The sequence below is a fragment of the Phoxinus phoxinus genome (genome assembly GCF_949152265.1).
Source record: "Phoxinus phoxinus genome assembly, chromosome: 3".
NCBI classification, from domain to species: Eukaryota; Metazoa; Chordata; class Actinopteri; order Cypriniformes; family Leuciscidae; genus Phoxinus; species Phoxinus phoxinus.
The window spans coordinates 44,544,185-44,559,908 of record NC_136878.1 but is presented as its reverse complement, the minus strand read 5'-3'; the positions used below and the strand labels follow the sequence as shown (position 1 = coordinate 44,559,908).

Here is a 15,724-nt window from a genome sequence, read left to right as displayed (position 1 = left end):
CATCCATGACATTAAAGTATTCCCATATTCCCAAATAGCAGGTCATAAATTCCCATTTGCAAGTGCAAAGCATTCTAATTAAATATACTTTATATATATATGTATGTATAAAGATGTATTAAAAACATCTTTTCTGTGCAAGTGTGCATTTTGCATTCCTTTAGTAATATGCTATTGCGTTTATATTGATTTCAAATCATTCTGTAGTAAATAGGAGTATAAATATTCTCTCGTTTTGCAGCAGTTCATATTTTTTTGCAAGAGGTTGTTTCAAAACCATTGCTTGGACATCAAACAACTGCATTGCTAATGTGGCGTATCCTTCTGCCATACTGGAGCGGCCCGGCGGATCGGGGTTCACGAGGGACTCGAGGGAGGGAGGAGGGTCCATTAAAGGCCAGCACACTGACTGGATGTGTTTTATTAGCTAGAAACTCTAGTCAAGTTGGCTGAAAAACCCAAAGCATATAAATGACAATTAATGGGGAAACACAAGCACAATGTGAACAAAGATCTCGTTGACATCTAGTACAACAAATCAGACTTTTACGGCATGGTTGAGAAGTTATTTTACCATTCCAGCGAGTCTGTGAATTTTATGTCCAAGCAACATAAAAAAAAATAAAAAAAATAATCCTTTAATAATCCATCAAAATGGACGATTAATAAAAAAATATGATTTTTTTTGGACGGAAGACATGCATTTATAGTTTCTTTTATCAGTGCATCCTTATATTAAATGATTCCTTTAATAATGCGAGACTGTAAAAGTTAGAAGTGACACTTTAACATTTCAATCTAGTGTTATTCATGTGACTCGAATGTGTTACACAAGGATAACAACAATGCTAAGGCATTACACACAATGCTACAATAAATGGCCTATATTTGGTATTGTGCTTTTATGATATTAACAGAATCTTATTTTAATTTGCACACATCTGAGACGCCTGAATTGGAGGTTTTTCAAATTTAGCTTCTTCAAAATTTTTCATCACAGGATCTAGTATTTATGCTTTACTCAGATGTAACATAACATGAAATGAGATGGTTTGCATGGAGGCCAAGCAGTCACGAGGTAAAATTGTAAGTCTTTGCTAATTCAAAATTATGTCAATATATGAAAGCGGTTTGTTACATTACTACTAACATATAAGAACCCTAAAGTTGATTTGTCAGATGTTGGATCTGATGATCTGGGCATCAGTCGAGATGATGGCCATGTTTGCATAATAAGATATAGTGACGAGATGACCATCGATCCCACAGCTCTACAACTGGACTGACTGGCAGGTGCTCAAAAAAACTCCTGAAGAACGAGACGAGTGTTGAATTGCTGGAGAAGAATAACTTAAGTGCAAATCCAGATAATCCACATTATAGTTCAGTGTGTGTGTGTGTGTGTATGAAGTCAGATCTGTTCTGCTAGGACAGTCTGATCACAGTGTTCAGTGGCTGCGTGTCTTCATCAAGCATCTTGCATGTGCCTATCATATTATTAGGCATCTAATCTTATTAGTGAAAAATATACAGACTGTGCGGTTTTCCCTAAAAACAATATATAGTGCACGCCATGATTATTGGCATCACCTGTAATGGTGAACAAAAAGGCAATGAAAAATATACTAATAACCAATGTTGTTTGTTCTGCTAAAATAAGAAGGAAGAATGACAAAGCTTTAGAGTAAAGCCCAGAGTATACTTTACTTGTGTCTGTGTGTGTACAGTACACACATACTGCACTACCCTGATGACGCTATTTATGAAGTTATAGATGGATATGGGATATCAGGGATGAAATATTTGATAAGAGTCGAGCAGGGATTGAGGAAATACTGACCGGAAACACTGGAGCTTTGCAGGGATGCCAATAATTGTGACATGTCTAGATGAAAATTATATAGACTTTTGGGCTGTCAAAGTTATTGTTTAATGTCATTAAATATATTGAAATGGTTTCAATCTGTTCTAGTGTTCTTCCTTAAGATTTTTCGACATGTAGGCCTTTCTAATAGTGAGAAGGCTTTAATTAAACATCTGTTAAAAAGGCCCTATACGTTTTTTTTAACAGTATTTATTCATTTATTTGTTCATTATTAGCTCATGACCCATTCAATAATATTTTTGAGAGTTTTGATGATAACAATGTATTAGTAATAGTTGAAATTAACATTAAATAAGATTAATAAATGCTTTAGAAGTAGTTTTCATTGATAACCGATGTAGTGAACTATAAACTTACTGTAAAGTGTTACCAAACATTTTTTGTTTTCTTTCCCAAACAATGTTAATGTTACTTCACTGAAAGGTTAGACCTTAAAACTATTCGGATTAAACTAATAAACAAGAAAACATAATTTTATTGCTTTTTGTTCGCTCACATGGATACAGAAGGAAATCTTAGTGATGATTTGAAATAAAGCAAATGTTTCTGGTGGATAATGTGAATGTTAATATAATGCTTTTATGCTCCTCTGTGCATATCAAGTTATTAAAAGGAAGCTCAGGGTTCATATGACACAGAGGAATGCATACAAATAATCTGCAAGCGTGCACATATAGAGCCCCACAGTGATTTCGAAGTATGTCCAACGTACTGCATCACACATTTAAACCTTGAGCCGAGTATATCTCAGGCAACACAGGAGTTCACAGCTCATTTGCTACACAATTATACCTTTACAATACACAAGACACGTACTATTGGACTGAACAAGACTTCAGGAGCAAGTATTGAGACAGCAGCATAATCATCGCATAGATTGTTCACTTTTTTTTTGGCTGTGAAGAAGAACACACGCACACAGAGAGAGAGAGAGAGTACATTCACATCATATTTGAGTGCATATTATGTATATAATACCAGTACAAGAGGGTCAGACTCCTCCGGGTGGGACATCATCTCAGTAGTAGTGTGTTCTGGAAGACTAAATTTCAGGAAACTCTTGCTGGATTGGACTAAAACTAGCTTGTGTGTCCCACGTGCCCCCAAAAACCCCCGATCTCAAGCGTACGCTTCCAGTTGGCCACAGTCCTCCCCCCCACCATTTTACAGCCCTTGCGGTATGACAATATTTTCTCACCTCATAATTGCTTGCAGTCCGTGCTGTATGTAAAGGCAGGCCATGCGACAGCACGTTCACATGCTGATATTGAGATTACAGGAAGCACTTCTCAAATGCTTGCTTTTTTTTCATTGTTTGGTTTCATTTTATAAGAAATCATGCCTCTAGATTCTAGTGTTGGTTTTGCTTGTTAAAAAAAAGTCCTAAAATCTCTTTTCGTAGGTGACATCCATTGCCTATCGCCGGCGCTCTACTTCGGTTTTCTTCTTTATTTGACGGCCATCATGTGTCAGTGAAGGATGGTTTGGGTCTAGGTGTCAAGTCCTATTGGAAAAATAGAAAGGAAGGTTACGATGCTGCAATCTCAAAAGAATCATGACATTTGCATTTAGATTAAAGACATGGTCAGTGTATGTTTTGGAGCATGGTAGCTGGTGCAAAAAAAATGTCATACTCATATTTCATATTTTATCCAGTACAAATATCTAATCCTTCTTAAATCAAGATGCTTCTACTTGAGGTGCTCAATAACATAAGGTATTAAGGGCCAAGATTTACTAAAAGGCGTTGATCTTATTGCATATGCATTCAGGCGTTTCCCTTTCAGACTCAAAATGTATGGAAGGAGAGTATTTAAATGAATCATGCATGGTGATTTACTGAGGTTTGCGGTTATCAATTTACTGGTGTTTGCGCCATTATTTACCGCCCAAAAATCGCATGTCTTAAACCAGGCGCTAACTAGCGCTGCTCTTGGTAGATTGGGTTGGTCATTATGGAAATGATCCGACTGCGTCTGTGTTCTTTAATTTGTGTGTCGTCATTAGATCACACGCAGAACTTTACACTCCCATCTGCGCTTTTTTTGGTTTTGCGCTCTCATGCTAATTTGCCCTGTTTAGTAAATCTGGCCCTAATTCTTGTTTGCTGAAAAATGTGTCTAAATTAAGAAAAAAATATATGGTAATGTGGTAAAAAAAAATAAACATGTTTTCCCTTTTCAGACCCCATTGGCAGATATTTGTTCATTTTGATAAATTTTTCCGAAATCAAGACTTCATATCTTATGTCATTTTTAGCATCTCAAGTAAACATGTCTTGATTTAAGAAGGTTTAGATATTTGTATTTTAAAACAAGACAAAAATGCAGAGGAAGCAAATATTTTTTGCAGTGAATGTGCTTTACCAGCTCTTACCCGGCCAAAACCAAATCTACAAACTGGTTGTTCATCTGATCAAACAATCTAGATCAGATAATGGCCATAAATGATCTTAAGTTGAATTCAGTTGGGTTTTCCAACTGGACAACTATAAGATTATTTAAACTATCTATAATATAACAAAAATACAGCATGCTTTTCTGACAGGTCTGAGTGACACCAGTCATCAGTAGTTTACAACACTTAAAGGAATGTGTACAGGATCTATAATAGGATGAAAAATGTCCCAATATGAACAAAATGTCTCAGTAGAGCAATTAAAGGTACACTATGTAACTTTGTCTTGTTCAAAATTAACTCAATTGCAATAATGAGTCAATACATCATCAATCCTTCTTCCAAAAGCTGTTTTGTCTTACCCTGATTCACTATGTTAAGTCTATTATAAGTGTTTATATCTTGCAGCTCTCTAACAGAGTTGATAGTAAAGCATCATCTATTGTGAAAGGTCATTTCGTTATGGTTGTTGTTTGTTGTAGTTTATTCTCAAGGAAGTAGCGTGTCTATTAATAGGCAAAGCCTTCTGCTAGTCAGCTTGAGATCCTTTCCATCTAGACTGGTTATATCTCTAAAGCCTAGTAGTGAATGTTTTATGAGCAGCAGCATAATCATATTCATCCGCACAGCCAAAGCACATCCAAAACAATGTTCTTCCACAAAACGCATGCAGTAACCGCTAAGACCAAAAGTTACTTAGTGTACCTTTAAGTAATTTAAGGAGTAATTTAAGCTCCTTCTGTAAAGTGCTTTAGCTGACATTATTCCAACACCAATAGCATTTCGATAAATATTCCACAACATCCAACAACAATAAACAAATACTGTCATATCAACACTGTTTGATCTCATTAGGATTCCAAATTATGATAGAATAGGAATAGATAGAATCCTGCAAAGATTCCGATAGGATTTAAAAAAACAAACATAATCAAGAGTTATTCTGAAGTTAAAAGGGAGGAAGGGCACACCACTTCTGATTGGACACTTATATATATTAGTTGGAAATGGACAAGATGTCAGAGGAATTCTGGAGGTAATGCAGTGAGGTGAAATGTGTCAAAGTAGAACATCAAATGGCATAACAGAAGGCACACCGTATACAAATTCAATAGGCCTATGTATTTCTATGCCTGAATAGTAGTGATTTATTTTAATTTTAAAGCTCATACAATAGCCTAACATGCTCACTCAGCTGAGATTCACTTTCAGAGACATTGATCCTTTCAAACACACTCACTATCTGTAACTAAGCAGGTTATTGGTATATTTATGGAACAGAACTCCTTATATATTTACATTCCTATACTATACTGCTTGATAATGAAATACTACTGTATGTTTAAGTTTTCGATAGTTTGATTCATCTCAATACGTTTAAATTCAGACAACCTAAAACTAGAAGACCTGGATCATTCTCAGGAACGGTGCGTTATGTCCTCATGACTTACTATAGAACGAGATACAGAATGTAGTTACATTATTTATATTATTTTCTTATATCAGAATATCAGTCAGTTTTAGACAAATTAATGACCAAAATCAAAACCCTGCATTCTACCCAAATTCAGTTTTTATTGAAATTATATCTGCCCTGCGATGCAAGTTTTTTCCCCCCAAAATGTGTTGTATTCCTGGAAAAATGCAACATTTTTCATTGTCCCAGCACTTCTGTTCGACCCCATTATGCGGTGGCATCTCTGCTTAAAATAATGTTAAATTATAAAAATGTGATTTATTACGAAACACATTGAATCTACTTGATCGATAGATTAAGAATTGTCCAACTGAGAAACTCATTTTTTATCGCTAGTCTGAATACTGTTGGGGAAGCAATTGTGGTCTAGCACTTCAGGAAATGTCAGGATTTTCCGTCATAAATGGCACCGTGTCCTGGTAATGACCTATGGCACCACAGTCTTATGGCTCAGAATGACGACTGAACCCCATTGGTTAGCAGGATTACATTAGCACAAAGTGCAGCGATGTCCTGTACCTGCAGGGAGGCGCGAGTCACTCACTGCTTTACTCTCCGTAGACTCGCACATTTCACTATTTGAGCACCTCCCCTCTTCACATCCACAACATCCGGCTACGGTGGAGAGCAGACGGGACCATCCGGGGGAGGACAACGGGACAGTGAACGAGTAGAAACAAGAAGAGTAACGGGACAGACGGAGAGGGCAGAGTGAAACAATCGGGTGAGGTGTTAATGAAAAAAAAAGATATAAGCAGAACGTGCAAGAGCACACGAAACAAAGAGATAGCATGGGTGAGAACGGAAGAGAGACAGGGGGAAATACATGGGATAGGATAAAGAGAGAAAAGCAAATAGCATCAGAACACAGAAGGACGGGCACATTCACAGTCTGGGCAAAGAGAAGTTTAATTAAAGTCGAGCGTATACAGGGAAACGACATAAATCATAATGTAAACAAATGATAATGAACATCAAATGAAGTGAGGGTTAACTGGGATGCTCATAAAGAGGAATCACATATGAACCAACCCGGTGATGTCCTTTCCTCAAGATCTACAAGGGTCTTCAATGTTCAGAATGAAATACTAATGTTTTGCAGACCACATACTCCACAGTATACACTGCACAGTGCATATTATTTTAACCCATTAAGCGACACCCCCTTTTGTAATAGACATGAAAATGTACATTCCGAACTGGTTGTAATTCAAGAATGCTTTGGAAAATAGATGTAAGATTGGTCTTGTTTTAAAGAAGTCATTTGGCAGATTTTTTTGATAAATTAAGACAGTTAAACAGAAAAAAAGTTATAGAAGTTTGAGTTTATGAAAATGTATGATGTAATTTTTTTTATAATTCATATTTTATATAAAAAAAATTATAATTTTTTTTAAAAATCAAAGCCAAAAATCGGAACAAGTTGTGTTTCAAATTTTAGGTTGATATCTCAAAAAATAAGCGTTTAGTGAGATTTAGTTTGAGCGCAGTACCACACTTCTCCACTAGTTGACATTACTGCCCATATAAGGGCGTCTCCATTTCCATATGTGGTTTGAGTGATCTGAACCATTATTTTTACAATTTTCATACAATTTATAAAGTAGACATCCTATTCAGAAGTAGTATTGGAAGTTTGGCAGATTTTGAAATGAATTCAACCTCTAAGAAACACAAAAAGATCACGTGTGTGCATTATAGCTCGCTGCCACATCACTAATGCTGAATCTATTATTGTTTTCTTTATATTTAAAACATTTTCAGACCTTTTTTTCTAAAAGAGTTGAATGGATGCTATCTTTTGAACTCTTGGCATGAAAACAAACTGAGATTTCTACCATTCTTTTATTTCAAAATAAAGGTCTGAACACACGTTAGGAGTATGAAAATATTCTTGTTGCAAATTGATAAATTACAGCCCCTCTGTAATTTATTTTGAAAATCAGTCACAAAATATGTAAACTAGAGATTGTAAGCTTTCAAATGATATATAGTTTGTCAAGATTAGTTTAGGTTTAGTATAGGATATTACTGTTTTAAATATGCAATGGCTGTGGTTGATGCCAATATAAGGGGTTAAGCTTAGTGTGTGAAACAATATGCAGTATTCAGTGCAAAAGTTTTTAAGCAGTAATATGAGGCTATTAACACTGAGTCAGATAAAACTGCAGAGGAAATCCCGCTGATAACAACAGGATCTTTTGACACAACCAAGTCAATCAATCAAAACTAACTTTAGCTGGACAATAACTTTATTCTAGAGCTGCTGTAAAGCCCAAACAATCTGTCACTGTAATCTCCTATTATCACTGTAAAGCTGCTTTGATACAATCTATATTGTTAAAAGCGCTGTATAAATGAAGGTGACTTGACTTGAGTTCAAATCTGCTTTTTCTAACCCATTCTTCTCCCTTTTCCCATCGCATATCAGCTCAGAGAGGAGTTTATTTGAAATAAAATCATTTTATAGAGTGAAGAGTGGAAATAAAGTGTCTAAAGGGCATTTAATAGTGGGAATAAAGTGTTTATCGTGTAGGGGGTTAGTGGTATAGGGACAATAATGTTGTCGTCCAGGCATCCAAAGAGGGATTTTAATAAATATAATGTGTTATTATTGCGTACTGTTATATGAATTACTACAATACACTGAGGTGGAAACAATATCTGCCACTATTTGCACCAAGTACAAATAGCATCTTAATACTATTTACACTTCGTGCAAAGAAAATACTATATAGCATCTGCCTATATTTAATTATATTTAAATAACAATAATCTTATTTAGTGTAAAAAGTCTCACCATTTGTCAGTCGGATTGTTGTCGAAGTTGTCAAGAAAAAGATGTAGCTCCTGATTCATTAATAACACTGGAAAGAGAAGCTCATTTTCCCAGCATGCTCTTCTGCATACGCTATATTTTGGCGGTTGTAATAGTTCTGTATTTCATGCATGCAGATTGTTTGCATAATATGCACAGTACATACTGAATACTGCAGAAGTAGTAGTCTGAGTGGCAGAATATAACCAGATATATTCAGTCTTATAAATAACACCGGTAACACTTTAGTTTGGGGACCAATTCTCACTAATAACTTGCTTTCAGCTTGCAGATTGGCTTATAAAGCACAAAACAATGCCATATTGTGCATGACCATATTCTACATCCCTTAATCATACACAATATCTAAACTTAACAACTACCTTACCGACTATTAATAAGCAGTAAATTAGGAGTTTATTGAGGCAGAAGTCATAGTTCATAGTAAATATATGTATTCCCCAATCTAAAGTGTGATCATGACACCACATTAGGTCTCTAAAATGCAATGTTCAGTGTTTTTTGTTGTGTTCACCACCAAATCCCGGTTCTCTGACTGATTCCTCTTTTTGAACGGAAACAAAATCAGGAAATGACAAAAGTGCCCAAGAGAAAGTATGGGAAGAAATGAAACACTAAACTCCAGTGATATGATTTACCAATTCAATTCTGACCAGTGTTACCTAACATGATACTAAGCCATCAATAATATGAAGGACGGTTATAATAAAGCTGCACATGTCTAATATTAAGGACAATTTTAATCAATTTTAAAGTCTATCTACAAGTTTCTCACATTATCCAGAGCATATATTGTCCTCTGACACTCTATTTCTTCCACACAAAAGCAATTTCTGCACCTTTAAATGATTCATGGCACATTCTTGCAGATACATTATAATCTTCAGTCTTATGTGGATCACATGTATATGCTGCATCTTCTATAAGATCTATAATGCAAAGAAAAAGTATGCATTTATGTATTTGGTGTTTTCCTGGCCTACTGAACCATCTCCTCTTCAAAACAAATCCTATCAGTCCTGGTGCAACAAGCCCAGCGCCCACACTTTATATCAGGTGTCTTTCACATCTATGTTCTTACGTCAGAAATGATTGTTAGGTGTAATGCATTTATTGTGTTGATGTTGTATTGCAAAACTCTTGTGGTGGGATACGGGTACGGTTAGGCACAGGTTTGGTGGTATGGGTTGGTTTAAGAGTGGGTTAAGATGTAACAGTGCGATTATAGTAGGGCTGGGCAAAAAATAAATTTTTCGATTAATCGATTTTTAAAATGTTTTTTTTTTTTTTCCATATTTATTTATACCTATCACCCAAAAGCCAGTATTACTTTTCCTACAGTTCATAGGCTTGCAGCCTCCATGTTACAGTGAATGCTGTGAGATTTTATGTTAGTTTTATCTTAAACATAAAATAACCGGATCCTGATTGATCAAGGCATGCGACTGTTCAGACTTATCCAATTTTCAGCATCAATTTTTCATCTTGCATCAAAATCCTGTCTACTGTATGCATTTGAAGTTGGGTTTTAATGTACCCAAGAGTACCTAAAATAAAAAGAGTTTAATATACAGGTTTGTGGCTCTATTTCCTTTTATTAATTACCCACTCGTAAACTTATGTTCACCGTTTAAAAATAAATAAATATAGGAATTGTATTAAATCTATATTCATTGAGTCGAATCAGGAATCGAAATCAAATTTAGAATCGAAATTGAATCGAGAATCGTAATCGAATCGAATTCAGAGCGTGCGAATCGAAATCGAATCGAATTGGAACATCTGAATCGATACCCAGCCCTAGATTATAGATGTAATTACAGAAATGTATTACAGCTGTACTTAAATGCAGGTATTTAAAAATATAAGTACAATCTAAAAACTAGAGATGTGCGCACCGACTAATTCAAATTTTCCACTCCACTCCACCATTAATGTACACAATGGGCTCTATTTTAAGGATCTAAGCTAGTCGGTGCGCGGCGTGCACCCAGTGCATGGTGTAAAAGGGTTGCCCTGATTCTCTTAATGAGTAATGGGAGTGTTTTGGGCGTAACGTGCAATAAACCAATCAGAGTCTCATCTCCCATTCCCTTTAAAAGCCAGTTGCGCTCATGCCATGGCGGATTCACTATTTATTTTCAAGCGTAAAAACTGAACGCTTCTCTAGCGGGTAAAAGGATTTGCTTGTGGACGAGGTTAAAGTGCACGCAGACCATCTACGGGACAAAGTGTATGCGCGTTGTGGACCCGCCTATAGGCTCATATTACTAACGCGCTCTTTAAATAACAAAAAAAATACTGCACCATTGACCTTAGACGAGGTTTCAGTTGGTCAATGGCTCAGTCTATTTCAGTTCCTCAGAATAGATACACACACACCTCGTTTTCAGACCAATGGACGCAAATGCATTTGCTATTTAAACAACGTGGCGCAGGACGTGAAATGATAACTGCGTCGGGCTGAAACTAGCACAATACACTTTGTGCACAACTGCATTGCGCTGGGTGTATGATAGGCCCCAATAAGTGCATTGTATCAAATTATTAACTCAAATGTAAAGACATAGTTAAAGACACTTAATGTAAAGTGTGACCAGCTCTGCTAACTCAAAAGCCCACCTTGCTGTCACGGCCCAGGACTGCATAGCTCATGTACTGCTCTCCATCAACGTCTGGCTCACTGATCTCCTGCGGCAGCCCTTCTATGAGGAGCTCCTGAACCCCTTCCTCCCCTTTTCCTCTCCGGACCACCTTCCTCACAATCTACGGACGGATGGGGTCATTGAGAATCGGTGGATATGAAGAGGGAGCAGGAGAAGAAGAAATGGAGGTGAGAGATGAGAAACAATGCAAGAAACATGCAAAAGTTATGACTTTCGAAGGAAACGTATACTTTTGAAGTTGCTTTTAAAATCAAGGGGAATTATTGCAAACCATGTATTTTTGGATGGTCAAGTTCACCCTCAAGAACATCTCGAAATGATGGTACGTTTCTTTGTTAATCGCCATTGAATCATGTTGACTTTAAGAACTGTTCCAAAATTTAGTGAGCTGCCTTGTTGTCTACTGGCTACACACACGCCATCTTTACTGAAGTGAAGTCCCACATGTGGCTGATTTTAAACACTTTACATAGACAGTAACTCTCATATATAGCGCCGAATTGGTACAAAAGAGTCAACTAACCTTACAATTAAGGGCATGTTGCCAAGTTAACGACACAATACATTTAAAAAAATATTAAGGCCTAGATTTAAGATTTATGTATTTGAATTGCTAATAAAATTCAGTCATACATAAATGAAACATTAAATAATTCTGTAATAGTACTAATAATAAACTGATAATAATAATAATAAAAAAAAAATATATATAAACCCAATTTATTTCAATCTTATTTCAACTAATTGAATATTGCTTGTTATACAGCTCGCCGGATTTTAACCATGTTCATAGTTTTTTACAGAATACATTTAATCGTTTTTATGATAAACAAATATATGCTGAATCTAAGCAATTTGAATAAATGCATTTTGAAAATATTATTATATAAATCAAATCAAATAGTTGATAGTTAATATTAAGCTCTGCCATTCTATTTTTGAGTCCGGAAATTTGACCTGTTTCTTGTTTTATTTACGTATGACTGACAAATATGCATCAAATTGAATTTATTTGTTTGTTTAATTTAAAACTGTGTAATTCAAATGCATAAATCTTACATTTAAGCCTAAATATTTTTTTTTAGTGTGCAGTAATAACAAATACATAGCATAACAAATACATAGTAAACACAATTATTGGGAAATTAAATATTTGAACAAATATATTATTTTTGAATAAATATATTATTTATTTATAAAGTTCAGTATTTGATTAAATATAAGCTTATGAACCCTTTTCACATTTGCAGGGCTACACTTTATTTGAAGGTGTTGTCGTTACACTGTAAGCACTGAGTAATATTAAGTAACTACATGTACGTACTATAGGGTTAGGATTAGGATTGGGGTTTGGTTGAGGGTTGCATGTAATTATCCATAATTTATAGTTATTACTAGTAACTGCATGTAACATGTGTAACAATCACACTGTAAAATAAAGTGTTGCTCTAATAGCAAAAGAAAAAAGTTCAAAATAGAGTTTCTATAACTTTCCAAAAGAGCAAAAGAGGAAAAAAATGTTGTATTAGAAACACTAGTTGTCCCAAATTGAATGCCAATTTTGCTGATTTTTTTTTCCATTCTAGGGTCCATTATTTATTTTACTCTACACCATCTTGATGGATTTCTTTCACATTTTTACATTTCTCAGAATGTATTCTGGGATTGTCTTCTCCGAGAAGGACACGTGAGATGCTGCCTTGGTTTGGTTTTAAATGAGGTGGGCAACATCTTAACACATCAGGACGCATTAAATGCCGTCTCCGCGGGCAGCTCTTTAGGCTTTGGAACAGAGCAACAAACCCAACCCAGCATAACCGAACACTGAATCATTTCAATTCGCAAAGCTAATCGAAACGATTACTGAGATGGACTTGAGATGGATATTACACGGCAATGAGTGGTAGATGACAGGAATAAAGCAGGATGAGACGGCTGACCTTTTTGGTGACGATGTTGCCATGCTCATCTGTAAATTGCTCCTCGCTCACTTGCTCTCCGTGAAGATCCTCTGCCTCATCACCCTAGGTGAGATATGACAAAAGCAACTTAAAATGGCGACATGCTCCATTGGGTGCTTCGATTAGACTTGCTCGCAATAGTCCCGAGTAAAGTTTTTCAAGAATTGGTCAAAATGATTCATAGTACTGGCCATCACAATAAGCAGTGCATCACTATTCCTTCTCTCTGATTGGATGATTATCTGAACCTTCTCAAGGTGCTGTTAAGGGGATTATTCGTCTCTCTGTAATAAACATATTCAACATGTTTAATTGTAATCCGGGAGATCTTGAGCACCTCTAAAGCACATATTAATATGATATAGAGGCTCAGGAACCAAATCATTATATTTTGTTGAAATTCTGAGTAAAAATGGCTAAAACAAAAGAAGTTTACATTCACACGACAACGATGTACAACAAACGGAAACGTTTTTCCTTTGCGTTTTTCACTTACAGACGACAGCATTGTCAAAATGATCCCTGTTCACACGGATCTGCGAAAACGACTAAAACCGCTGTATAGGGCCAGTAGATGTCCGTAAGTAACACGCCTATACACTAAACACGTAAAAGTTTTCACAAATTTGCGTTTTTGTAGTTTACATGTAGGCGATAACAGTATCGTTTTCAAAAACTTGCACTTTGAAAGTTTGCGGGCCGCCAAAGCACAGCAGTCGCGCAAATGAACGGCCAAAATGTTGAAACCACAACAACAAAAAACTAAAATAAAAAACGAAACAAACATTTTTTTGTTGTTGTTGAAAACGGTGTCGTGTAAACGGCCCCTAAATGAAACACTTACAAACCACCCATGCAAAAGCAAAGGCTTTCTAGAGTACAAAATGTAATGATTGAATCCATAAAATTAAAACAATATAAATTATACAAAAAATAGTCATTAAATCTTGCATTCAATATTTTTTAGAAGGTTAATATAGTATTTTTTACTTTGTTACTGTACTTAAGTAATTTTTTCAAGTATGTGTAACATGTAATTATTTTTATTTTGGTAAACTTCTACTCCTCTACATTCAAAAGCATAATATTGATTGTATATTTCCCTCTACTACAAAAACATAGAGCTTTTCTTTATTTTTAAATACTATATGTTTTTTTTTTAATTAATTATCAGTAGCTTAAATTGATATTTGGTATGTTTTGGTAATAAAATGAAACATTAGACTAATACATACTGTATGTTTCTTCTTCCACTAATAATTAAAATGGCAAAATAAATAAATATGGTTCATCGATCAGTACTTTTTACTTTTAATACAGAAGATTCCCACCCTTCTATGTAAAGCACTTTGAGGTCTCAGAAAAAGTTCTATATAAATGTAATGAATTATTAATTATTATTAAGTACATCTAAAATCAAGTAACATAGTTTGTGCTTGCTGTGTACACTTGTTATTGCGGTGCATTATGGGATTGAATGATTTTACTCAATAACATCCACTATGGTTTTTGACACCACTACAAATGGCTGTCCCCTCAAATAGTGCCCTATTAAGGGTATAGGGGGCGATTCGTACACAGCACACAAAAAGATGCGAGCACAATGGTAAGAGTCTAGCGCGTTTACATTGAAAATGGAAAATTAGCACAATGAAATGGGAAAAAAACGAGATGCAAAAAGAAAAAGCCCTGCAAGGTCTAGAGACGCTAATTTTTAACTTGAACGCCATGTTTTTAGAGGTCATACCAGGTCATTCACGAGATGTGAGCGCAGCAGTAAAACATGTATGTCTAGTGCGCGTTTACATTAAAAAACAATGGAAAAGTAGCGCAGTGGAATGGAAAAACACGTTCTGTGTAAACAGGCCCTCAGTGAACTAAAAAAAAAGCATGTCATGACCCCTTTAAAATTCCTAAAAGTCTCATTCAGGAGTTCAACAGAAAGGAAAAGTTGTCAATCTGTTATATACCGCATAAAACCAACACACAGCAAGAGGCAAGATGCCTATGAGGAATGTAGGAATTCAACATGTGTCAGTGACAAAGCTCTTTAATATTCACTCTAAAGTATCTCATACACCGGATCAATTATTTGTGGTTCTTACAGACCACTGGTGTTGGCAGGAGTGCACTCAGATGTAACCAAGCACCCACGTATCATTGTAATCCCTTAGATTTACTTTTTTATTCCAGATCAAACATCCACAGCGATGGCCAGTACCTTCAGTATAACCCTGCGGCGCACGACTCGAGTGGTGACGTTCTCCTCTTCATCAGACACACCCTCGTTCTCACCCAGCTCGCGGTCCAGTTGAGTGTGAATGTAGGCCAGGACCGATCGGACCGAACTGCTGGCGATATGAAGGACGTTCTGGCAGCTGATGACCATGAAGGCCAACAACACGAAGCTGAAGAGCAGCTCAGTCACCAGTGCCCACATCGTGAAGCTCACAGACAGCCAGAGATACAGGGAGCGATGCTATCTTCCCCGAGTTTCAG

General features: G+C 35.9%; 1 protein-coding gene across 4 annotated transcripts in view; it reads right to left on the bottom strand.

The window, feature by feature from the left end:
• Positions 1-2,342: 2,342 nt before the first annotated feature.
• The window catches only part of ank1a (ankyrin 1, erythrocytic a), a 115,981-nt gene continuing 102,599 nt past the window's right edge, over positions 2,343-15,724 (bottom strand). For all 4 annotated transcript variants that reach the window (XM_079607157.1, XM_079607158.1, XM_079607159.1 and 1 more), the window contains 4 exons: positions 13,205-13,288; positions 11,221-11,364; positions 6,279-6,374; positions 2,343-3,389 (listed from right to left, as the gene is read on the bottom strand). In XM_079607157.1, coding sequence (XP_079463283.1) covers positions 6,300-6,374; positions 11,221-11,364; positions 13,205-13,288 — 303 coding nt within the window. In that variant the 3' untranslated portion in view covers positions 2,343-3,389; positions 6,279-6,299. The remainder of the gene's footprint in view (positions 3,390-6,278; positions 6,375-11,220; positions 11,365-13,204; positions 13,289-15,724) is intronic.